Source organism: Etheostoma spectabile, chromosome 21 (assembly GCF_008692095.1).
Source record: "Etheostoma spectabile isolate EspeVRDwgs_2016 chromosome 21, UIUC_Espe_1.0, whole genome shotgun sequence".
Taxonomy (NCBI): domain Eukaryota; kingdom Metazoa; phylum Chordata; class Actinopteri; order Perciformes; family Percidae; genus Etheostoma; species Etheostoma spectabile.
In genome coordinates this window covers 15755747-15781197 of record NC_045753.1, presented here as the reverse complement: position 1 = coordinate 15781197, position 25451 = coordinate 15755747, and the positions used below count along the sequence as shown (strand labels likewise).

The following is a 25451-nucleotide window of genomic DNA, read 5'->3' as shown; positions in this document are numbered from 1 at the left end:
ATCCCAAACTGCTCAACTATAGGGCTAAGTATGGCTATCATTAATTAAGAGTTTAAATGGCGTTCAATTTATGACATCATGCTCAAAAATTAACCGGACTTATTTAGAAATAATTTGCGATTTTTTTTTTATTGTGACCTCTTAATTTATTGTTTGACACGCCCAGGCAGAGACGGGAAGGCTCCAGGCTGCAGCCATACACTCTTGAGAATGCTGCAAGAACCAATACCACAGGCCAAGCAATCGGCCGTTCTTGCATCTACCGTGGTGTCCAGTAGAGGGTGGTGTTGTTTCACCAAGCTTCCGCTTAGATTAGGTGACTATTCAGTTTGCACTATGAAGTGCAGTTAGGAGACTGAAATTGTGATCAAGGCCATTGTAAGTTTTTATATTGCTCGGATATATTCCAGCTATATTGGACAAAAAGGACAGACTACTAGGTCTGTTATAATTAATACAAACACAAATTTAAAAAAAAAACTAAAAAAACTACACAACTTTTTAATAGCATGAATTCCTTATTAATATTGGACAATGGTCACAAGAACAAAAACAAAATCAACACCTGACATCTTTCTCTGTTTACACACACACACACACACACACACCACACACACACACACACAACACACACACACACACACACACACACAAACACACACACACACACCATACTCTCTTGTGCTATTTTCTATCTTTGATTCATCTCTGCTTTTATAACTTAGAAAATAAATTTAAATCAAAACACTTTTTGCATGGGCACTTGAAAAAGATGATGCTTGAACGAAGGGGTGGCTGACACATCAGTGGTTTCTTTTACTGAAGTAAGGGGAGGTGAGTTGTTTGAGGTGAGGTGAGAGAGTTAGAGTTCTCCAGAGGAAGGAGTCATTCCGCAGCACTTGGCCAATTTCTCGTTGAAAGGCATGTAGAAATCTCGCAGGATCTCTTTAGTGATGGGCAGCATGGGTCCCAGGTTTGTTCAGCTGGTTCCTGGTGTTTGACGCGGACTTCTTGTGATCTCTGACTCTATTTCTTTGTTGGCGGCCCTATAAAAACACAAACAAACACTTATTTTAAATCCCTTCTCTTGGGGCATCCCAGATTTTGTTGCAGCATTAAACAAATGGAAGAAAAATACAGTAACAGACTCTGAAGTGCACTGTGTATCAGCAGCGCTCTGAACAGAAGATTTGACGCTCTGGGAGGTAATAACCTCTTGGCTGGGGTTGGCAGCTCTTTGAAGAGCTAAGTCAGACCTTTGGGGCAATTTAACTGGGATGAACCAGTGAGACAAAGGGGCTTCCAGGCTACAGGGCAAAAATGAATATCCAAGAAAGTACATTTTGATACTGAACGTATAGAAGGTGTGAGACAGTTCAGAACCATATCATAAGGAAATTAACTCTTCTCTGAACACCGAGCTATACACGACGTAAGCAAAGTCAACAGAATTTTGTAATGCAGTAAGTGCACTGCTCTTTGTTAACATGTATTGAGTGTGGAGTATGTTGAACTTGCATGCACTAATGGACAGCTTTGAAATATACCAGACCTACAGGTTATGTTAAGATATACACCGCAGTATTTTAGTTTACAGTTTATAATTGGAACACATTGCCAAAGGCCAGCATGAACTATATCACCACCCAGAGATACAATTTGAAGACAAAAGTGTAAAAGGCAAACCACTATGTTCTGCCGCTATCTAATGGTAGGGTATTTGATGCTTTCATGCATTCCATGGAGTCGGGCCATCTCCTCCTCCTGCGCTCCGCAGGGACAATGTGACGTGGTGAGACAGCGCAAATTAAACATTAAGAACAAAGAGATAAGATTTAAGATTTGAGTTGGATTTTACAAGGTATTTATGGAACAATTATCACTCAGTACAAGCACAAATAACACTGCTGGATTTAATCTTCATGATAACGTGGATGCTAGGAGAGAAAATAACATGTGTGATGCATCAATACTTGAAAATATTAAAAGTAATCATTATTCCTACGTTTACTTTCTGCAGTCTGACATCAGTTCACGACCTCACCATCTGCGTCACCAATTCTCAGTGTCTCCAAATGTGTGTACGCAGGGTCAGAGTTTGCGTGGAGGACTGCACAGTCTCTCTTAAGTTTGTCTATTATAAATCACAACCTTTGCACGGGAAGTCGCGTACACACATTTTCAGCCCTGTTTTTTGCGTACGCCACATTTATAAATAAGGCCGCAGGTCATATTTCATATGTGGCATGTGTTGCTTAACTCACCCAGGTTAAGGAAATCAAAGACTTTGTGCATTGTGTATTTCCTGTTAGAGGCATGGTCTTCCACCTCAGGACCAGAATCTGTTCCCTGTTGAAGACGGTCATCCAGTCCATTAAGTACACGATGTACAGACCAACTTGCAACCTGACCTAAGGGCACAAAACCGGAGAATCAATGTGAGATCCAAGAAACGTCCTCTTTTAGTGGAGGGACATGGGGGGTGTATGCATGTTTAAACTTCTCTTTAGTAGATGTAGAGTAGGAGGGAGGGGAAGTTGGAGGGAGGGAATGCCACCAGCGTTCTCTTTTATCTTCCCTTGGGTACGGGCGGCTGGGTAATGGCGGCACTGTGTGGGCATTGAACATGTACTGGTAGTGCTGTGAGTGGTTGTGGGATTTAAGAAGATGGAGGTTTGCTCTAGATTGACAAACCTGTATTACCACCTGCCAGTGGACCAGCTACTCACTTTATACCCCTACGTGTTGTTTAGTTTAAGCATTATTGTGATCTCTTAATCATGTACTTTTCTAGTCTCTCAAATGTGAGGATGTGTTGCTTCTTCTGTTTACGTAACTGTTAACAATTAAACGTCTTTGAATTTTGGGCTGTTGGTCGGACGAAACCAGCAAAAGGAGATGTCCCCTGGCTCCGAACTTGATGGGTGTTGACATTTTCTTGATTAAACCAAATAAATTCATAACAATCCAAAAAAATAAACTGGCTTGGAAATTGGAAATCTTTTGGTAGATTTCACCACAGCGTACTTGAGGTAGCCTAATTCCTTTTGAAATGGTCTTTTAGATTCCTATATGACATCATTGCAGAACATTAGGCGTAAAATAAATACCTTGTTAAGGGAAGGAATTGTCTTGTGTCCCTTTGCCTCTTTAACAAAACTGAAAGGCCAGTTCAGAATACATGATTGCAAGCCAGACCGGCAACTTCTTTTTGTCAAATCAATTTGGTGCTCAGTGAAGGCCAATCGTGTCTCTGCTGGTGTGTGTTTTATTTGTCTTTCTCCCCAGACTCTAACTGAGCTTAAATTTTATCGAGGAACCACAGGCATGAGAGACCGCTGTAAGGACAGCTGTAATGCTTTTCACATGGTCTAATAGCTCTGAGTAGATATTAGTGGATGGACAATTAGGTCAGTGAATACTGGCATGCTCCCAGAGGGCCATAAAGCTTGTCAGTGGCAGTTCAAGAGGAGGACCTCTGAGTACAAGGCAGCCTGGAGGGGGAGCCCTTTTACTAAGAAGTTCAGACCGCTGGTAAACTTGTTTGTAGTACAAAGATAGGCTCAGACACTGCCCCGTTTAATAGTTCAACAGTGTTGGTAATCCACTTCGTTAAATCTGCTCTGCAAACTTTAGCATGTGCAAATGAAGTGTGGATTCACTCCATCTGTCTTTCACTTTGCTTTTGTATTTCTTTCATCCCACCGGTCATACGCAGGTCGCTAAATTGGGATTTCTCTGGGGCTGTGAGACAAAGCAGAAGCGAGGGTGCACTCACTGGCATGGCGTTGTTGATAGTAGTGTTGTACACACATGAGCGCATTGTGTTCTCGGTGAGGCACCCTCGAATAACTGCAGCGACTCTGACACCTTCTCATGGAAATCCTCTGCAGACTTGTGGCAATACCAAGTAAAGGTAGTCAGAGTAGAGCCTGCAAGACAATAGAGATGCTCTGTAAACAAATGTGAATGTGTAGGTGACATATGACTCATTGTCATTTTTTTTTTTTTTAGGTTTAGCAGATATTTTTAAATGAAGTGGGTTCACATCGTTTTTTACCCGTATTTTGTCTTCATCAAAAATCTGTTTCCTGCAGCAACACAGGCTCAGATCGTTGTAGTTTACAGTAAACGATACGCGGTTGAATGTTTACATCTCAGAAAATGTTTTCATTGGCACAAAGTGAAGACATAATTTCAGGATTTATTTCATCTTGAGAACCTAACGACTTAACTGAGTGGTAATCCTTAGACTAGAGGATAGCTATTGCACTAATAGTTTTTTTTTGTTTGTTTTGTAAGTGATTGCCATTGAAATGATGCAGTATTGGGTATTCTCCATGGGTTTAGTTTCCCTATATAACAATATTCAAATAAGGTCCTTGAAACCAGTTTAAAACCGGTTTTAATGGAGGGCATTCTTCTTCAGCTGGATATATAAATGAGGGCAACTAACTTCCAAGCATAATGTGTGATAAGGAGAAGATATTGATTCAGAGAATAATTTGTATGAAAACATGCATAAACATTGTTAATACTATTCAATTTTATTTATAGTGATTAATCATAACAAAGTTATCCCAGACACTTTACGGATCTAGGTCGTACTACACTCTATAATTTACTAAGACCCAACAATTCCAGTTTCCCCCAAGAAAAAGCATTTAGTGCGAAAGTAGTGAGGACAAACTCCCTTTTACTAAACAACAGTAAATAGGAATGTGAATATTAATGGCGCCATATCAATAATTCATTTCAACAGCACATTTCAATGTTAGGACAGAAACAATTATAGAGAGCATGTAAATTTTTCCCCAGCATGTTCCCTCGACGGAGAGGCTCCAGGATCGTGGTGGCAGGTGTCGCCATGGTCCCGCTCCACGTTCTGCGAGCCATGTTCATCTTGCTACACTCTGCGGTGCACAGCTACATCTTGCTTTGCCTTGTAGTGCCCACAGTGACCCGCTATGCCATGAACTATTACAAAGAACTGCTACAAACTACTATTTTTTATTTTTGTTATTTCCACTCTTATTCTAACCCCAACCGGCCCGTCAGACAACCGCCTACCAAGAGCCGGGTCTGTCCGAGGTTTCTGCCTAAAAGGAAGTTTTTCCTGCCACTGTTGCTTGCTCGGAGGAAACTACTAGAAAGTTGGGACCTACTCTATCTGTAAAGTGTCTCGAGATAACTCTTGTTATGAATGTACTATAAAATTGAATTGAATTAAATGAAGTAAAAAATCAATGTTGACACTTAACAACATAAATTTCCCCCTTGCAGGCATTTAGCAGTAAGTCCACGGCTCTGATAAAGGCATCACAATGGAGCAGGTTTTTTCCCTACCATTATACGACGTAGGCGCAGGGCCTAAGCGTTTTCGTGCAACACTGTGGAAATCGGCCTCTTCTGCACACGTGTCGCATGGTGGTTTGTGCACACAGCAGCACAGTGTCACAGCTACACACACACACACACACACACACACACACACACACACACACACACACACACACACACACACACACACACACAATGCATGTTGCGCACACAATGGCAGCTGCAGTCTACTAGTTGGCGAGGAGAGAGAGAGTGTGAGAGATATGGATGTGTGCGTGTCAATGAGTATGAAGTTGGCAGTAATGTTATAGTTGTGAGTAGCGGTCCAGTCTGGGAACAGTTCATCTGAATAAATGACCCAAGCCGTGTGGATGTCCGCATAGAGCCTTCCTCTGATGACATAAACGTTGTCATCACTCTCGCGCACAGACAGTATAACTTCGCTTAAAGTCCCATGACATGGTGCTCTTTGGATGCTTTTATAGACCTTAGTGGTCCCCTAATTCCATATCTGAATATCATATCTTTAGGAGAGAGCAGGATACCCAGGGCTTGGTGTACACCTATTGTCATTTCTAGCCACCAGGGGACCATAGACCGGCTGGGGGACGCAATTAATGTTAAAAAAACCTCCATTAAGTGAAGTTTTCATGCCATGGTACTTTTTTATTTTTTTTTAAGATCGACTAGCTTTTAATTTTTTCCCCTCCAATTTTTTTTTTTTAGTTATCTCTCCGTAGCTGCAACAGACAACCAATAAGCTTTAAGCAAATAATTATTGATGACACATAAATTAGCAAGTTGCGTATTACGACATTTGCACCTTTGCGCTAAAATACAGGGAAAACCCTGAAAGTGGCACCCAGGATCGTAAAAGGCAACGCATCATTTGCGACTGAGGTCTTTTGTTTCCTGAAATAGGGAATGTATCCGTCTGTATATGCAGTGTAAACATTCATGATAGAAGTATAAAAATAGCGGTGTGCTTGTCAGAACTGGATTGGCATTGTTCCAGGCATTTCATTGCAGATATGCAGTGGGAGGTGGTAAACAGAGATCACTTTCACCTTTCTACTGGGTCCCTGAGCATGATGATGAAGCGGCATTAGGCTGCAGGGCATGGACGAAGTCTGAATAAGGAAAGGAGGCTTCCTTCTGTGGTGTTGTCATAGAAATACACCCAGGCGTTGTTGTCCCACATGGTGGACGCACTGGCTTCTCCTGCAAAATCACCCACAGTGGTTTGAATAAAAACATGCACACAGATGTGTGTGTGTGTGTGTGTGTGTGTGTGTGTGTGTGTGTGTGTGTGTGTGTGTGTGTGTTGTGTGTGTGTGTGTGTGTGTGTGTGTGTGTGTGTGTGTGGTGTGTGTGTGTGTGTGTGTGTGTGTGTGTGTGTGTGTGTGTGTGTGTGTGTGTGTGTGTGTGTGTGTGTGTGTGTGTGGTGTGTGTGTGTGTGTGTGTGTGTGTGTGTGTGTGTGTGTGTGTGTGTGTGTGTGTGTGTGTGTGTGTGTGGATTTTACAGTCAACTGATTATTCTCTTAACTCCCTCAAGGTTTGCATGCACAGCTCTTTGTAAGATCCAATATTCACGTTGATTTTTTTTATAAATAGTACTTTTCAGTCATTCATGTAAGTAATCAGTATAAATGGATACATTCCCCAAGTAGTTTCTTCAGAAAAACATGCAGTAGCCTAATAAACCATAAATGTATGGAAGTTTGTATCAACCTCCTTTTCATATAATTGCCTTTAAATCAAGGCTGGAAATAACAGATGCATGTTCCCAACACACATGCAATGCAACAAGTCAATAAAACGAAAGATTCTAAAGGGAGGGCAACAAAACCAAAACGAGCATATCCAGCTGTGGGTAAAATTGTGGAAAGACTGCAATCCACACAGTCACCGCACCGGTGCTCAAAACGAATCGGAGGACGTCGTTTCTCAAACAATTTGAAAGCAGAACCTTTATCAGGCTGTGCTGAGAAATGATAACCAGGATTCATTAGGCTGTCTGTGCCTTCATTATCCTCGTATCTGTGAAGTAAAGCTGCTATGCATTTGGAGGAACACAACACGGGCCTTATCTGCCTCTCTAGCTCAGAGAAAGGGATGATAGCCAGGCCCTATTTGCTGTGATGACAACGATGAGAGTGAAACAGGATAGCTTGCTAATGCTGTTATGCTTGAAATGATACACACTGTGATCAAGTCCATTAAAGGTCTCGGTGTCCATTAAAAGGGCTTATTTTGCTCCACAGGGAGAGGCCGTAATAGGGCAAACAAATGGCAGAGCCAGACCGGCGTGCCCATGGTCTTGGCCGGCGGTTGAGGAGAGTCAGAAGCCCGAGATTCTGGCCACAAGCCTGCACCTTGCTGTGCTCTCCCAGGGCATGGTGTGAATACTGAGTAGAGCTTTGGCACACTCCCCCCCCCTCCCCTTTACAAGGATTATTTATTGAAGGAGGGAAACAAAACAGGGCGGCATGCTAAGCTGCACTCAATGCACCAACTCAGTCCAGTCTGAAAAGGCCATTGTTGAAAACTTACATCAGTTTTTCTTTGCGGCTGAGCAGTTCTTAGAGATCGTGTTTGGATGATGGGGAAAGACAGAGACAGATGGAAGCAGAGGCGCTGGGAGCAGGATATGCAGATTGAGGACAGAGAATTGAAAGACTTCTCCACCCCGTTGTGGATATTATTGCTGTCCTGACACAAAAAAAACAAAAACAATGATCCCTTTTATATGGCACTTCAGTGAAGTGGCTAAGTGAAGCAGAAGGTAGTCCAGTATTATTAAGCTGTTGGAGTGTCTCTTTAGGGCTGGCGCTCTTAAAAATCAAGCCGGAATGAGAGTGGCTGCTACGGAGCATGCCTGTGCTTCAGCTTCACTACCTGCTGCTTTAATAGCAGCTTTGTTATATTGCAGGCGCGATTACAAGTGAAGTTCCAGGCAAATGGCAGGTCTCGGCAGTCGGAATACTATTGGCTGCAGCCTGACGAGGGCACAGAGTCCTGTCAGTCCACGTTTCACACAGATTCACAGCGCTGACACATGACTTGAGTAACTAATATGATACATCGGAGGGAGGGCGGCTCAAGCTGTCCTCTGACACGATGTGACAAAACAGGAAGGCAAAGATTACACAGAACAGGAAATGTTTGTGCAACTAAAACAGCCTGGAGATCGTATTAAGAGAGATGCAATCTTGCTCCCTTATCTTGCTTTCCACTACTATGTAACTATGTAATTCTTAAGATAATCATTCTGAAATAGATCAGAGGTGCTTTATTGGTACAGATGAGGCATAGTGGGCCACATGATGCTAAGTGTGAAAAGCATTGTTTGATGTTTAGTTTTGGGGTTACAGTTAATCTTAAGACTATAGTTAATATTATAAATATTAACACTAGTTAATAGACATAATGTTAAAAGAGAATTTAAAAATCCGCTTAGGGTTAGGTTGGAATTGAACAAAAGTTAACGTTGTTTTTTGTTTTGTTTTTAACACAAGGGACACATTGAGCTTGTCTTTTATTCCATATCCCAGAGGCACTGGGTTAGAGCTTTTTTATATTGGGTATCTGCCACATATTCACAGTCGGATCCTATACTTATATGTATTTTGATGCATTGAAATTACAGCTGTAGCATACTAGATCTGACAAGCTAGCTACTTGACTCAAATACTAAAGGTCCAGGTTCAAAACTATTAAAATGATTAAGCATAAATTATTATGATTTAAGTGAAAGTTTATCTGCAGAATGCATCTCCTAAAACTGACGTGACTTGATCAGCTAGAGAGGAGACTAGTCACCCTGTTGGAGAAAGAAAGGACTGGAATTTGATTGGCTTTATTTCAGTTGATACTAATCCATTAAAATATGCTTGTTTTTTTCTCTCTGATTAAGATCCTTAGGATCGGCCTGGGACATTGGAGTACCTTTTTTATAATAAGTCCCTGGAGTGGCAGACTTTAACATTTGGGATTTAAACTATGTCAACTAGTGCCCTTGATACAAATGGGATGGAAAGTGTTATGCTTAAAGCTTATCTTGTTTAAAAATGGGGGGAGGGGGGTACCAGAGTCTTTAAAGACACTACAAATAGTGACGCAAACCTTTTTTATCACCAGATAAAGCAGTTGCTGTGGCTCATTATCATTAATTAATTCAAGAAAAGCATCAACTAAATACTTTCTATATTACAGATCTTGAGGCTTTGACCCTTGCGCACCTTGTTTTTGGTTGCTTTTAACATCCTTGATTTATTTTAAACTTATCCTCTGCACTGGCCTGGTTACTGTATGGGAAGAATCGAGCATACACTTGATGCTGAGATACTCACACGGAACAAGTGAACTAGTTTATTTGTGAGGCACAAATCAAGTGTAATTTAACTGATTGCAATTGATAGTTGAATCACATTTAACCAAAATGTATTTTGCAAATACACACATTGGTGGTAAATACTATTGACTGTCATTTTGCTCACCTACGATGATGTTAGGTTGGCTCGGGCTTCCACTGGCATTTGCTGTGAGGTTGCCCTGGATTTGGTAAGCAGCCTGATCGAATAAGTCCAGGTAGTCCTCCACTGGGTATCGATCATGAAAGCCCTCGCTCAGACGGATGATACCTGTAGGAGAAGAGAAAACAAGGATGGTAAACACACTTTGTGGGTTACAATTCCTCTATTCAATTACTCTAATTACAATTACTCTACTCAGTTACTCTCTATTCCTGTTTACTTTAGTTGGCAAGTAGTCAGATCTTATGTTTGGTAGAAAGTAGAGACAGACAAATATTTCTCTTTATAAGCCTATAAATATTTAGATGGACATGGCTTGGGTGGGAATCTTTAGCACCGACATCCATGTGTATCCATCAAGCATGCTTGCTTGTTAAAAAATAAAAATATTGCGCCCCCGTGCGATTTGGATATTGCACTAGTCCATATTGTGATTCCATAAGATTGCGATGAATCGTACAGCCCTAGTTGTGTTGACTGTGGACTGGCCTAATAGAAGTTCACATCTAATCCAAGTTCAGCACGGAGTACCGTCCCTGCTCAGTTTTCCCCGTTTCCAATTAAGTCCTGAAGTCAAGTTAATGCTTTGAATGCAGTACCAGCAAATGTGTTTTCCATCTGAGCTGTTGTGGTCCGCAAAATGATAATTTACTAGGCAGGCAATTGTGGAGATGCAGGGGAAAATTTAGGAGTATCAATGCAGGATAAGGATAATGAGGTGGCTCAGGCGTCTGTTACTTTCAGTGATGCTTTGATGGTGTCACAGTTAAACACCGTCCTCAAGTTAGCAGGAAATCTCTCCAGACACACAGCCTGCATCATTATTAATCCAGAACGGTTACACTTGCATGAGGTGTGATGGTGCTTGTCTTTTTCTGTTTTGCTTCTCCCATCCCTTTCGGTTTTTGATATGATTGAAGTGTCACACAATTTGCAAATAGTCAGTGTTTCTTGATGGGCACTGTATACGGCAGGCACATCTGCTTAAGATTCAAACTGCTCCTTTCGAGAAAGTTATGTGACGCGGATCGCATCAAATCACCTTTTCACTGCTTTGGATGAGTGGAGCCTTGAGGGCAATGAAATAAATAAATACAAAACAAGACCATAGGAATTCAGTGTTCTCAAAGGATGTCTTAAGAGAAAAGTGCTGATTACCAGCACATAGCGCTAAGTGCAACACTGGAAGGGAGAGAGGGAGAATGAAATTGGTAGCAAAGATGAAAGGATGGGGAATGGGGGGGGGGGGGGGGGGGGGGGGGGGCGGCAATAACTTAGAGGGACCTATGTCCTTGGGATACAGCTGCATTTGCTGCTACGCAACATCACATGCTGCAGAAAACACAAGCACAAGGCCGACAAATTAAGGCAAACAACTCATTCACATCTCGTAGCTTTATGATGTTCAAATAATTACCAACTCAAACTGAACACAACACATCAAAAAAGGTATTTCATGCAGACTGATCAATCCACCAGTTATGTTTTGTGAGTCGCAAGGGATTAGTCGGCAACTGGATGAACTTCAAAAGGATCGTTTTGGCTGCCACGGTTAAACCTCCTTTTGATATTTGCGGTGAGAATCTGGATGAAAGTTTTAGAAAATGTGGCCAATACCATTTGCAGCTCACTCCCAACAAGTATAATGCCAAAACCCCAGGGTGAAATTATTAAAATCATTAAGTAATTTTTAGACCGATAGCTCCAGGCAAAATAAAATATATGCATCAGCCATTGCTGAGCAGTAAATGTTGAGTCCTCATGCTGCGCTGATGTGAAAATGCTATTCTTAAAAGTGAAACTTGACATTATCTACACACTAAATGTTCACGTCTTTCAACTAAAGTCATTGTCTAATCTGCTCTGATTTCATAATAGGAAGGAGACTTTAGAAAGATCAGCGCCTCAACAGTTTATCTGCTGCTCTTCACATTTTGTACCTAATATTTCTTCACAAATGCACACATACACACTCGCACTCCTCATGCCTGCCTCTTGAGCTGTTGGCGATTTTCCATTATTCATGAGTCTTAATGGTTGTTTAAGTTTTATAGAAAACAAAAAGCCTGGTAGGTATTGAGAGTAATGATTTGCCTTCTTTTGGGAGCAAAAGCACGACAAATTTAGAATCTTACAGTGTTCCTGCTAGCCTGAGGAGTAATTATCAACTACATTTGATTTAGAAATGTAGTTGATAATTGAGAAGAGACTCAAGATGCTTTTAATGTCATTAGGATAAAGTCATCAAAGCAGCAGTGCAATAAAGCATCTGCAAGTTAAGTGAGCGGTTGGATTTGTTTACAGAGGATTTTTTTTAAGCTCACCCAAATACAGTCTCACTCCCAGATCTCGCATAGCTTTTAATTCCCTCTGTGGTGGTTTGGTGTGTTTTTTCTTTTTTTTCTTTTCTAACATCACAGATGCATATGAAGCAAACACATGATGGCATCCACACATTTAGATAACAGAACCGCCATATGACCAGATGTCTACAGCGGGCGGGCAGCTCTTACCTCATCGCACAGTTTGAGGGTTTGTCTTTTTGTTTGAGGAAAAGTTCAAACGTCATGACAACTGTGTGCATGCGTTTGTGTGTGTTTGTGTGTGTGTGTATGTGTGTTTGTGTTCATTCTTAAGTATGCCTCTAGTTTGTTGCTTCCTTATAAGATACAATGATTTGCTGTCTTAATTAGTTAAATGTATGATTGCTCTGTTGCTCTTTTAAAGAAGAGTATACAATCAACTCTGTGTAAAGAAGGAGCAGCCAGAAAGGTGTAAAATAGAACGAGAAGCTTAAGGAAGCAAAGTTCATGGTGGCAAGATGTGTCTTAAGGAGTGTTTGCTAAACATGTGCAGGAAACAGTATGCCCACACATGTGGGTTCAAAGTGTGCAATTTGTTCTTTGAAATTGAATTGAATTTCTACACACATAGACAAATCTTACGTCCAAGACAATAGAGAAGTACAGTCAGTTATTCTAGATCTTTCTGAGTATTGTCCTAGTTAAGGCCCTTAATGAGCACAGACACCGCATGAACTCAACCATCAATTTATCAAAATGGAGAAGTTGCACTGCTAAGAGGCTGATGATGGCGTAAAAGCACACAGGAGGGGGAAACTGAAAAAGGCAATTTGCATTCAAAATGTTGAATGTAGGAGGCAAAAGAGAACTTAACTTTACCATTAGAGCTGTAAATTTGCAGCTAACAATTCCCAGGTAGAAAATAAACAAAATGGGTCTTGAATATTCAATTCTCAGTTAATTCCATTGGGAGAGTGCACCAGGAATACTTAATTTATGACCCACTCAGACAAAGGACCCCCTTGCGCGCTACCAAAATGTGTTTTAAATTATGGAATTTTGTTACAACAATCAACATATCTTAGCAGTAAGTATACAGGAGATGTATTAAACAATGCTCATGAAACAGGCAGGCCTGCCTTTTGAGGCTGGCCTTTTTGAAATGTCTGTGAAGGAGTGCTTTTCTGAAACCCTCAGAGCTAATTTTGCCAAAATAATATACTGTAGAGAGTCACATTTCACACTTTAAATGCTCTGGGGCTCTCATTATTGTGTACCAGCCTGAAGGCCTCTACCAAAGCAAATTTGAGTTTTCTTTACTCACCAAACCTCTTGCGGGTCCACCAGTGTGGCTCTTTGAAAGTGGTGAACTTGACGTCCGGGTGCAGCCTCAGTCTGTCATACAAGTCCGTTGTGCCACACTTTGGTTGGCCAATGATATAGAAATAAGGAAGGCATCGCATGCGGTAGGGTTTCCCATCGCGGTGAAACAAGTGTTCTCGGAAAGTGTTCCTCAAGCGCTGAAACACTGTGCGGAAGCGTCTTGAATAGCGTGCATACAAGTTTGTCCTGTATGGGTCTGAGGTAATATTCCCAGTATATTCCTCATACCAGCAGGGGTTCTTGACACCAGGCAGGAATTTTTGGGGGATGGCAGAAAACATCTGTAAAGGCAAAGAATCCAGGCTGCTTTAATGTGCTTCTGAGTCACCAGACTTCCCAAATATATAAAACATTTCAGACCCTTGAAGTTATCTTTGCTATGGCTGCACGATGAAATGTAATCACCTTCCAGTCATTTGACAGACAAATTAAAGGAAGTGGTTTGTTTCAACAATTGAAACACTTTTTTGGCAGATGTAGGGAACCACCATCGGTATGGGATCCAACTGCACGTTCATGACAATTTTAAGCAAAAGGATACACTCTAGAGAAATTAGTAGAATTTAGAGTAAATTTAAATGTACAGACACAAGTGAGTGCATACATACATGTAGTGCAGTCAGAGTATTTGGAACTATGATCAGATGAACAGTATGGTAGTTGTAGCCATTTTATGCACAATCCTCCAGGAGACAAAAAAAAGTTATTAGGCAAGTTAACAATCTTGAATGAAGTCAGGATTTTTTGGGGAACTTTTTTCCATCAGTCTGGTCCTCAGCATGATCATTTGGGTTGAGGTCAGGCTGCTGACTTGAAAACTCAACTTGTATCATTGTCCCAATACACTGTCCTAAAAAGAACTATCAGACCTTTACGATTTACCCAGTGTGGATGTGGACAACCTCCAAGGTTTCATTCCAAATCCAATGTGCTGGATTCAAGAAAAACAAAATAAAAAGTACATTTGTAACGCTTTTTTACAGCAGTGTGTCCATGAACACACAATCTGCTCTTGAAGTGTATAGCAGATTCATGTTCAACCGTAGAAGTAAGGCAACACGACAAAGGTTGACATTACTATGACTCGCTCACAGCCTGTGTGAGACACAGCCACTTTAAGGGCAATTAATGCCGGATCCATCTACAGACATGGTATTGATTGTCCCGCGGCCACACTCCTCTATTCATTAGCTGGTTCAATAAGAAATTAGTTATGTTACGGGTAGCCCTCACACAAGACATTATCATTTGGATTAACAATTAATTGAACCAGGCATTGAGGTGAGACGGACACTGCAAGAAAGCCACAGGGCCAACGTGTTGGAAGACTGTGGAATGACTGAGCTTTAAATTCCTTTGAGCAAAAAGAAAATGGTGGAGACGTATGCAATTATCTGGTGTGACATGAAGTGTTCTACAAAGCTTTCAGAGCAGTTTTTTTTTATAAATTAAAGTTTAAACCGCTGTGGGAAATTACAACAGTGTTGCTGGTTTGAACCCGGTGTAGACGACATGTAGGCATGAATACTAATTTAAATCACCTTTTCACTTAGCATTTAATTACGCTTCAAGACACATCTGTGATTCTCAATTAAAAGAGAGATCAATATCACGCTGGGCCATGTTTGTATTATGATTTTAAAAGTGAGAGATACTGTAACATTTAGACTATAAAACGCTGCGGTACTAATTACAGTAATAACTAAATACGTTTTTGGAAAGAATTTGCGTCCTTAAGATCTCTTTGAATAAATGAGGACAGATATTTGTTTACTCACATGTGGCTCACTGTTAACCAGTGCCTTTAGCTCCGGGAGCTGTCGACTGCTGCGAAACTCCACCTTGGATGTGATGGATTTGACCACCAGTTTGATATGTGCGTAGTCCTTGACTAAGGAGAGGTTGAAGGCATAAGGTCCCGGGCTGACCAGGCTGAAGTGGTAGGGGGACGGGGTGAGAAGGAGACCCTTCTTGTCTCCTGTCAGGATGTACGAAGCCATGATGAGGAACGTGACGGCCAGGCCGAACAAGACGCTGTAGAGCCGGATCTTGCGGAAGCAGCCCAGGGTGCTCCAACGTCTCGGCAGCTCCCGTTTCACCTCAAGGACTGCAAACAGGTTCATGGGCGTGTCGTCCACCTGCAGGAGCAATGGCCTCTTGCGGTAGTCGTCCACTGTGGAGCCCAACAAGCTGTATTTGTAATCCATCTGCGTCATGTTAACAGCCTGCGAGTCCCAGGTGACACAACTCAGACACAGGTGGGCGTTGTGGAGCAGGAGCCAACAGGACAGGAGATTGTGGGATGGGGGAATGGCTGACAGTTGAGATCCATGATGGGTTGTGGAGTGCAGTCCACCTCATCCACTGACGCCTGCCTAGTAAGTGGAAAAACACAGTCAACTACATTTAATCACTGTTTTAAAGGGTTATGGTGGATGCAGCAACTTCCTAAACCTCAGAAATATTCAATCTAACCTTTTGTTTCTACTTACACTTTTCTGTGTAACTGAAGCTCCTCTGTTTTAACAATAGCTGAAAGAGGCGTCAGATTACCCAGAAGTTTCATTGATGCAATACTGCAACAAATTCACATCCTGTTCAAATGCTGACTTGCATTTGGGTATCGGCTTAATTTGGAAACCAGGTCGCAACCAAGGCCAGGCCCTGATTGAAGTTGTTTCCGTTTTAGTACATTTCCTGTAAGAGTTTGTCATCCCATCCCTCAATCACAGAAAAAATGCCAAAATAATGCCACTTTGTAAAAGACGCCAGGGGATTAGATAGCTGAACGGAATTTCACTCAAACCTCTGCAGTTGTACCTTCAACAAAAAATATAGAAATTGACAGAGAAAAACAGTGAAAGAAATCTGTCTGGTCTGAATATTGAGTGTACATGAAATGTGCCTAAGAAGCCATTCTGTAAAACTCACTTCAAAATGTCACACTTTCATGGAACATCTGACCATTTTGATTCCATTTAACAATTGAGCAACAATCATGTTTTTAAGATTACCTAATTTCCCTGACCTCTTACACTTGCTGTTTTAATCAGACAGCACAGCAACACCCTCCAATCCTCCCAGCCTCCCTGTGCAACAGAATCACAATATGGAGGGAGTGATAAGAACGAGGGATGCATTCAACCTAGAAACTATGAGGCTGCGTGTCAGACTCTCCTGGGGAGAGACATGAATATAAGAGATACCCGGTCTGGACCGGAGAAGGGATTATATTATCAGAAAATGGTATTCCTCACTGTGAAGTCACATGGATCAACAGTCGCCCACAGATAAAAGGAGGGCCAATGTCTAAAGGATGAGAGAATTGGGGATCTTTAATGATAATGTCCCTGCAGCAGAAACGTGTAGTTTTATCCTTGAGGCTTTCTTTGTGTCTGGAGCCAAGCCAACATGATGGCAGTGAATACAATAAAGCATAATGACAAAAAGCCAACAGAGCCGAGGGTCTAGGACACTTTTCAAAGGATGAGTGGGATGTTCGAGAATATGGCTGAAGCCTTGAAACTGCATGGATACAGCAATGAGGTTGATGTATATTTGTTTATACTAGTGCTGTCAGTTAAACGCGTTATTAACGGCATTAATGCAAACCCATTTTAAATGCACAAATTTTTTTTATTGTGTGATTAACGTTCAGTTTGGCCAAGTAAACTACTAACACTACAACACCAAGCCGGATCTAGCTAGACCGGAAACAAAACAACAGGCACGCCTCACACACTTGTTTGTGCTTGCGAGCCGGCCAAAGAGTATTAATGTTGCATTTTGAGTTGATGGCAAGTGTGAGACGCCGAAATGGATGCCGATAAGATTCTGAATGGAAAGTTTACTTTTTAAAAAGTTGCCAAATGGTTCCATTGACAAGACCAAAGTGATCTGTGTGTTTTGTCGTTGTGAACTGAGCTATCACCGCAGCATGTCAAGTCTGAAATACCACTTGATGGCCAATCACAATGCTGATGCAAATTCTCCGCCCCCCCCCCCCCTCGTCAAAGTATTTTTTCCAACCTTTTATTGATGGACAGTATCACTTGCTCCTAGTGTGAATGTCTGCACCAAGTGAGAATGTTGGTGTGAAATTGAACACTATATTAAGCTACATGCCGATGATTTTTTATTTTTATTTTTTCTATAAAAAAAAACAACAACAAAAAAAACATTTGAACAAAGCAAGCCAATCAACTTTTCCATGTTGATAAGAGCATTAACATGAGAAAAAAAATAATGGGACAAAAGTAAATCAAGGGACATTTAGAATAGATAAAAATGTGTGCGAGTCAACTATGACAATGTGATTAAACGTTTAAATCGTTTTACAGCACTAGTTTATACATGCATCCTGCTCGCATACCTCATAGAATAAGGGCACTATGGATTTGAGTCATGTCACCTGCTCACGGCTGCTGATGTCTACCCCCCCACCAACACCCATCGCCCACACCCTTCGCACAACTCTGCATCACGGAGCTTGTGGCAGAGCTGATAAGAGCATGGCTGGATAGTGCCTGCCCACCTGCTCGAGCATGTCATTTACCCCCAGCTGTGCCCTAAGCGTCACCACACAGCAACCGTCTCTCCTGGAGACAGGTGAAGAAATAACGAGCCACGCTATGAAAAGACTGATTTATACCCGTCAAGAAGTTGTGTGACTATAGTGTTAGGATACATTTTCTTATCCAAGCAGTCTGTATTGATGTGGGGTCCCATTTTCATATATATATATATATTTTTTTCTCAAAGTGATGAAAGCTTCAAAAAGACTAAGAAATGTAATTACTGCAGATCAGATGTCCTGTTCCATCACAGAGATGGACACGCCGCGGTGAAATAAAAGCGCTAAAAGTAGGATGACATTTTCAGGATTTGTGCTTTAGTAACAAGCCCACCGTTTGTTATTGATGAGCACATATGCGCACATCTGTAGTCATCATGCCTTTAGCACTTATTGATTGTCTGTTCTTCATTAAGGCTGAAGTAAATGAGGTGCTTGTGCTCAAGGCAATGTAAAATAGAGGGAATTAGTAAGCGAGCATGAGGGGGTAAAGCTGGAGAGAGAGGAAGAGGAAAAAAAAAGTACTGTGTCATTGACGAGAGACTGTCACTATTAAGGAAACTCGCGTCTAAATCAGTCAGTCGGCTAACTATCAGTGGGCGACTGGCAGTATGACAGATCTGCTTTATTCATAAAGCAAATATGTTGCTCCTGTCCATCAAATATGATGAAATGCCGTAACTAGAACAGAAATATGGCTTGAGGGCAGTGGACAAAAAGGAAACAAGGTTGCATCATATACCTTTGCTGCTGGCAAACCTTGAAAATATCAAAAAAGCGTGGATTTGAACATTTTCCTCATTAAAGATGGATCTTAGCCACATTTATTTCAGCACTTCCAACATGACGAAGTGCCTCTGACCACGGCTCATACCATGAATTGGTAGCTATTTCTAATAAGGGTTTATTGATAAGTAATGCATTGTTTATTAATGCTTTATAGATCAGTAATAAGGTTGGGGGGAAATAAATACAGCATAATATCGCAATATTTTCCGTGGAAATACTGTATTGATACACAAGCGTCAAGTATTGATCTTTTATTATATATGTGTTGGTCAGTTTGTCTGCTTGATCAGTAATGAGCATTGATCAACAATTTGGTTGCCAGGTTGTGAAAATCCCTTTGGCTGGTGCATATCCTCTGGCATAATGTCCTTTGACTTTTTACTCTTAGTATAAGAAGCAACGTTTGTATCACTATTAGAGCTATACAGCATATCTGATATCATATTGGTCCGTATACATTTTTGGATGTGGTTTTCAAAGTAATGTGACCGTGCCTTCAAGCAGTTTAATTTATACAGTACAGGCCAAAAGTTTGGACACACTAGATTATCACTGAAGACATCAACACTTTGAACAAACACATATGTAATAATGTACTAAAAAAGTGTGAATTAACTTCAAACACACGGGCATCAGTGGTGATGGCCTGCATGCTGTGCTGAGACAGTGCTTCCCTCCCTGTGCGGTGCAAATGGAATAGCCACGGCCTTAATAACTCATGAGAGGGAGACTTCTCCATGCTGTCTACCCTGTCATTCAGAGACGGAGCAGGCAGTGGAACAGGCAATCGCGGAGATTTGTTTAAAGTCAGCCATCTACTCCGCTCCTAGCTGTCCATCCCCACTCTGGAAAAGCCAACCAATCTCACACACTGGCAGCTAATTGCCGTTCTCTTGTTTACCTTTTTTCTGCCTTTCTTTGTGTTTATAGCTCTCAATACAGTATGATTGATTATTTGTGTAAAAAGATGCAGTGCAGCTGGACACATTATCTTTTATTCTACTTTTATAAAAGCACCAATCTATTGTGTTAATAAAATTTTAAATTGGTTATATTACAGCTTTTCTCATGCCGTGGACATGGAAATTAGCTTTCTTTGGTATTGATGGTGAAGACAAAAAGTGGTGACACAAACAAACTATACAAGACTTTACTTTAAGGATAGGAATATTGTTCCATTTTCTCGATGTCCATAAATTGTGGTTCTATTCCATAGCACGGTCACACTCCACAGACCTACTGTGTAGTCATTAGTTCCTCCAACCACAGCGACGAATGATTGGCGGGGAAATTATTTGCATGGCCTGCTGATGGGCCCCTGAAATGCCCTTTTGTTTTGATTCAACGCAAAGCACCAGCTTTCTCTCAGGCTGCTCCATATCACAGAATATAGCTAAAATATCTTACCCCCACAGACCTCCCTCTGTTGTTGTCTTCATCTTTGACTGCTGGAGAAGATTAAAAGGCATTTTTTCTATCGGGCACAACTCTAACCTATTTACTGTGGAACTCCGATGTTTTCTGCTTGTTTTCCCTTTGAAAAAATGGTGCAAGAAACTCTTGGAGATGCTCAATAAAACAATTTTCCTCAGTATATGTGTCTGTCCTCTGGGCACTAGAAGAGGGAGGTCTACTTATATGTCAGAATATGTTTTATTATTCAGTGCTGTTTGCATAGCATGACAGCTTAAACTTATCTGCAGGAGCAACAGGCAGATTAGAGGCTGCGTTGGAGACAGGGATGCAGTGGAATGCAATGTGAGGTTTTTCACAAAGTGAGACGATAAGTTTAAGCAATTCTGATCCATATTACCACGAAAAGTCAATGGAAAAAAATGTTAGTCTCCAAAGACAAATGAATCACTGGATACTACATTTGTAATCATTGAGTTTAATCAGAGATATGGGGATTATGAAGGAGGAAATCAAGGTGTCATTGGACTAAGGGTAAAGATATGCATACTCCTAGATGCAAAGTGTATGCATTACAAACACTACTGACAGCATGAAGCACATAGTGGGTTATACTGATTGGCAAACAGGAGAACAAAATGTAAACAAGTGATAATCCCTGATTCATTGTGCAGGGGTTTAAAGTAATACACACATCTTGAGTGTTGCCTCATCCCTTTACAGACAGTAACATGGTATTTTCCACATGTCTGTGACAGTAGTAAAAAACAGATTAATGCAAGTGGAATGTGCACAACACTATCTGCTTTCAGCTTGCCTTCACAACCACAGAGCCAGAGAAAAGAGACAAAGCAAGCAAGCTTGGTACTTGTGCTTCATTCAAGGTGTGGATGAAAATAAAACATGAGCACGAAATGACTGACTGGACTAAAAATCCTGTGAGGAAGACAATTGGAAGACCTTGAGAATAGAAAAGCGCACACTGTCCACAGAGTCCTTGTGTGCAGCTACCTCGGAGTACCCTCGACCTACTCTCACAAACTGATTTCCAACCATCCACATACTGAAGAAGCAGTTTGTCATTCAGGAAGAAGCCCGTCCACAGAGCCATTTCCTCTTCAGGACCACTTACAGAGCCTCCAAAGCAAATAAGCAACACAAAACCGAAGACTTGAGTAAACAGCTAATGACTTCAGACCGTAAACAAAATGTCAGTAGTGGGTGCAGCCTTGGGCTAAACGGCTGATTAGCTGACTGTAAAAGCCAGTACTAGCTGAAGGGCTGCAAACACAATGCGTGTTCTCTTCCAAGAAACATTTGCTCATCCTCACTACCATGACCTCTTAACATTTCCAAGAAACGGGAAGTGGATTTTGGTTGACGTCCACCAAAAACACAGGATGTACTGTCGGGCAAAAGCGTGATAGAAGCAGTCAGAGGGAAGAACAAAGAGGGTGTCGTTGCTGTGTCAGCTGGAGAAAGAGGTTTTTCCATCGGGCCACTCACAATAATTAAAGTTCAGCATTAGGCCACTACAAGGGTGGAACCGCCATGAGTCTCAGCCTGACATGTGAAACTGAAGCAACCCTGTGATTGGTTGAAGAGGGCTCGTAATAAATAGCTGCTGATGACACTGCCTTCTCCAGTGTCGAGGCTATTTTAGTTTCCAATGGGATCTTAAAGAGACAAGAGCTCTCCTTGAACTGTGGATATGTGTCCTATGTATATGTTTTTATATCAACATCTTTTCAGCAAGCAAAATGTTCATTTCAATCCACGTTAGATTGTTTTGAACTGATCACCGGTGGTTACGCTGGTAACAACCAGTGCAGTTTAATACTACAGCAAACTGTCCTCTAGCAGCTACTTTGTCAGCTAAGCAGCAGGTATATCTGTTTACCGTGCAACCAAACCATCTGGACACAGTACAGTTGGTTACCTTGGTAGAACTTGGATGTGTCTGTCATCTGCAACTCTTCCAACAGCTAGCTGCTGCTTGTTCTATTTACTTCCACAAACGTAGAATTATTTTCTCATGAAAAAAAATTGGTCGGCATTGGCGACCCGGGGAGCGCATGAGAGCGGAACCCAAAGCAAAACTGTGGGGAGGCAAATGTCGGGAATTATCGAGAGGCACATGTAACAGTATGAATTAATTTCACAATGACCCCGAAAAACTCTGGGCTTCCAGGCTGGATACAAAACCTTCTGTAAAGGATAGGAAGAAAACGACGACACCAGCAGAACTGGCCGACTGTTAGTTTTTAGCTCAAACACAGTATGTTTCTACTAGTTATATTATTAAGTTACAAAGTTATGAATCAGAAGTGCCATTTGGCGTCATATATGACACACTCAACCTCAAAAGGGATAAAATGGGCCAAAATGGTCTACATTGATTATAGCGCCCCCAAATGGCTTATCTTTACCAAATTTGGTACTGAGCCTCCGAGCGGCATTGTCAAATAAACATCAAAGGTTTGGTGTTGATAGCGTTTACTGTGGCCGAGATATTGCAATTGCAAATTTCCCATTTAAATGCATTGACTTTTTGCAATAGAATAGGTTATTAGTAAGATAAAATTAAACTTGCACCATTTCCTTTCATTCCCTTTTGCATGTGAACTGTTATTTAGTGATGTAAATGGTTTCAAAGATGGGGTTTGATTTTTATTAAAATTTTTACTAGATTTTGTCTCCTACAAACCCAAAGGTTATGTTTCCTGCTGCAAGAAGGTATTGATCAGTTTCACAGTGCAGTTTAAAGTAAACAAGGTTGTCTTGTGATGAGGACATCTTAAAAATAATAAAAGAAGAAATGCTGAAAGTAAAGAGAACAAGGATGAGAAATCGCAAGTGCGCACAAGAAAGGGTTAAACTCTGATGTGTTTGCTTTTCTCCCTGATCTTTGTATTATTGTTTTTATTTTTTTTAAATTCTATTGTAATCATCAAATACTCCATAATAAATCCATGATATACATGAAAGGGGTGCGCCTTAACTATAGAGTACCTATTTAAATAAATGAAATCAATTGGAAAAGGCATCATTGGTGGAGTAAATGAAGCGAGAACCTAGGCAAGCTACTGAAGCATGAAATTACTCCTTATGATATCTTGGGAGTACAAGAGAAACATCTGGAAATAGGATTGCACTGGATTACAATGTACCAACCAATGTACTGATAATGGAGTGAGCAGGAGCCCCGTGACCTGTCAAATATGTCCACCCCCAGGGGCTGCAGCCCCTATCTAATCATGTAAAGCACAACAATGTAACACAAGCAAGAAAGAGAAGATCGGTATTCACTATGGCTTTGAGTGGATTCATTTGGCATATTACCCAGGGAGAAATCATCCATCACATTCCCCCAGATCACACACACTGTTGACCAAAGATCCAAAGATCCAAATCTAATCTCCAGGAAGTCAGGCAGCATCCCCCCACCCCCAGGAGTCCAGAGGACCTGACCGTGACCTGACCGAGGAGCCGCCGGGTCAAATTATCAACACTGTTTCACTGCTGTGGAGAAATGTGGCCTCTTTCTTGGATTCATAACTGCTGCTTTGCTGAGATTTTAGGCGGAATTCCAGTTCAGCATTTTCTTCCATCTTATCTTTTATTCATTATTTTAATTTCACTGGCAGCCTCCCACAGCCTGGGCCTCCTTCTGAGGTGAATTAGTGCTTATCATGGTGTCATAAAAAGCACAGAAAAACAGTGGCTGCTATTTAAATTATTGATTACGGTAATGGATATGTTATGGAGCGCAAGGGGTGCGCTGGTCCCTAGACGGAACACATACAGTGAGGCTAAATTGCAACTGTAAATAATGTAGATAAAGGAGGACGGGGTGAAAGGTTCACGTGTCCATATGAGATGGGAGCCTGCCTCGCATCAAATTAGGAATTAACAATGGTAAATTTATTTGAAGATCTGCATCTTTAACACAATGAACAATCAAGGATTTCTTGTGTGAATGAAAAGGAGCTTCAAGTTTGAGGGACATATGCAAAACAGTGCTGTGTTCACAGCAGCAACTTAAGATGAATAATGTATCAGGATGGACTTGGATGTAATGTGTCTGTAAATTATTATCTATCTTTAGAAAATGTATACCCCCATGAATTCAAATAATTCTCCTTGTGTGTATTTCAATATCTTTCCTGCTAGTGTTGGAGACTTAAAAAAATATTTTTTGTAAGTGACGTGCAGTCATTTTAATTCAGTTGTTTTTTCCCCCTCTTGATCATATTCCTTGTTTGTGAAATATTAATCTGTCTTGCTGACAGATTTTGAGATGTATGTTGAAATAAAAGACAGGAGAAATATGATTTTGATTCATGGAAGCTGAGTGCTGCCGCATAGGCGGATTGAATGTTTTTGTAATTTGTGAAATATGTGCCAATTGGTTTCTCATCCCCTTAAGGTCCATGCTCTCGTGTTTTAAACGGCCAATAACGTGGGTGGCAAATGCAGCCTGAAACATTTATATCGAGCACCATTAGCAACTGAGCAGCAGAGCTGTTTTCCTAGAAGGTGGATTAAAAAATAGAGGCTTCCATCGGCCACCACTAAAAAGTAAAAAGAAATGTGTCAATCTTGTGATTGCAGTAATACATTTTCACTGATGGAAATAGAGGGAAACACAAGAATACTGGAGACGACACTAAAACAATTGGTGCTCGAATTTGGCCCTTTACCTGTTCCTTCAGACAACCACCTTTTTCATTTGTTCGACATCCTACCAACACCTGCTCCTGCTTGCCTCCCCATTATGAGACCTGGCAGGCAGTCGGTCTACATGTGGACCGAAGTTCAATCTACTGTTAATCTTACTTTTTGACAAGAAGCAGACAGAGCTGGGTGAAAAGCAGTTGGTAATTAATCCAATGGGAATGTTTACTGTTTCCAGTGAATGCCTCTGAACCCACAGTGCAGCATAAATGGCTCAGGTCCAAATCGGCTTACAGAAAATTTAGGGGAAAAAACGTAACACGGGGCGGCCTCTAGCTCACCCAGTAAGGGTCGTCGCCCCATGTTGGCTGAGTCCCGCAGCGGCCTAGGTTCCAATCTGACCTGCGGCCCTTTGTTGTGTGTCACCCCCCCCCCCCC

The 25451-nt window shown here is 41.3% G+C and overlaps 1 protein-coding gene across 1 annotated transcript in view; it reads right to left on the bottom strand.

The window, feature by feature from the left end:
- The window catches only part of chst15 (carbohydrate sulfotransferase 15), a 43732-nt gene that overhangs the window by 6027 nt on the left and 12254 nt on the right, over positions 1 to 25451 (bottom strand). Inside the window, exons 2-4 of the mRNA XM_032501424.1 lie at positions 15340 to 15936; positions 13503 to 13842; positions 9840 to 9983 (exon numbers count right to left, since the gene is read on the bottom strand). Of these exons, the coding sequence (XP_032357315.1) occupies positions 9840 to 9983; positions 13503 to 13842; positions 15340 to 15777 (922 nt within the window). The 5' untranslated portion in view covers positions 15778 to 15936. The remainder of the gene's footprint in view (positions 1 to 9839; positions 9984 to 13502; positions 13843 to 15339; positions 15937 to 25451) is intronic.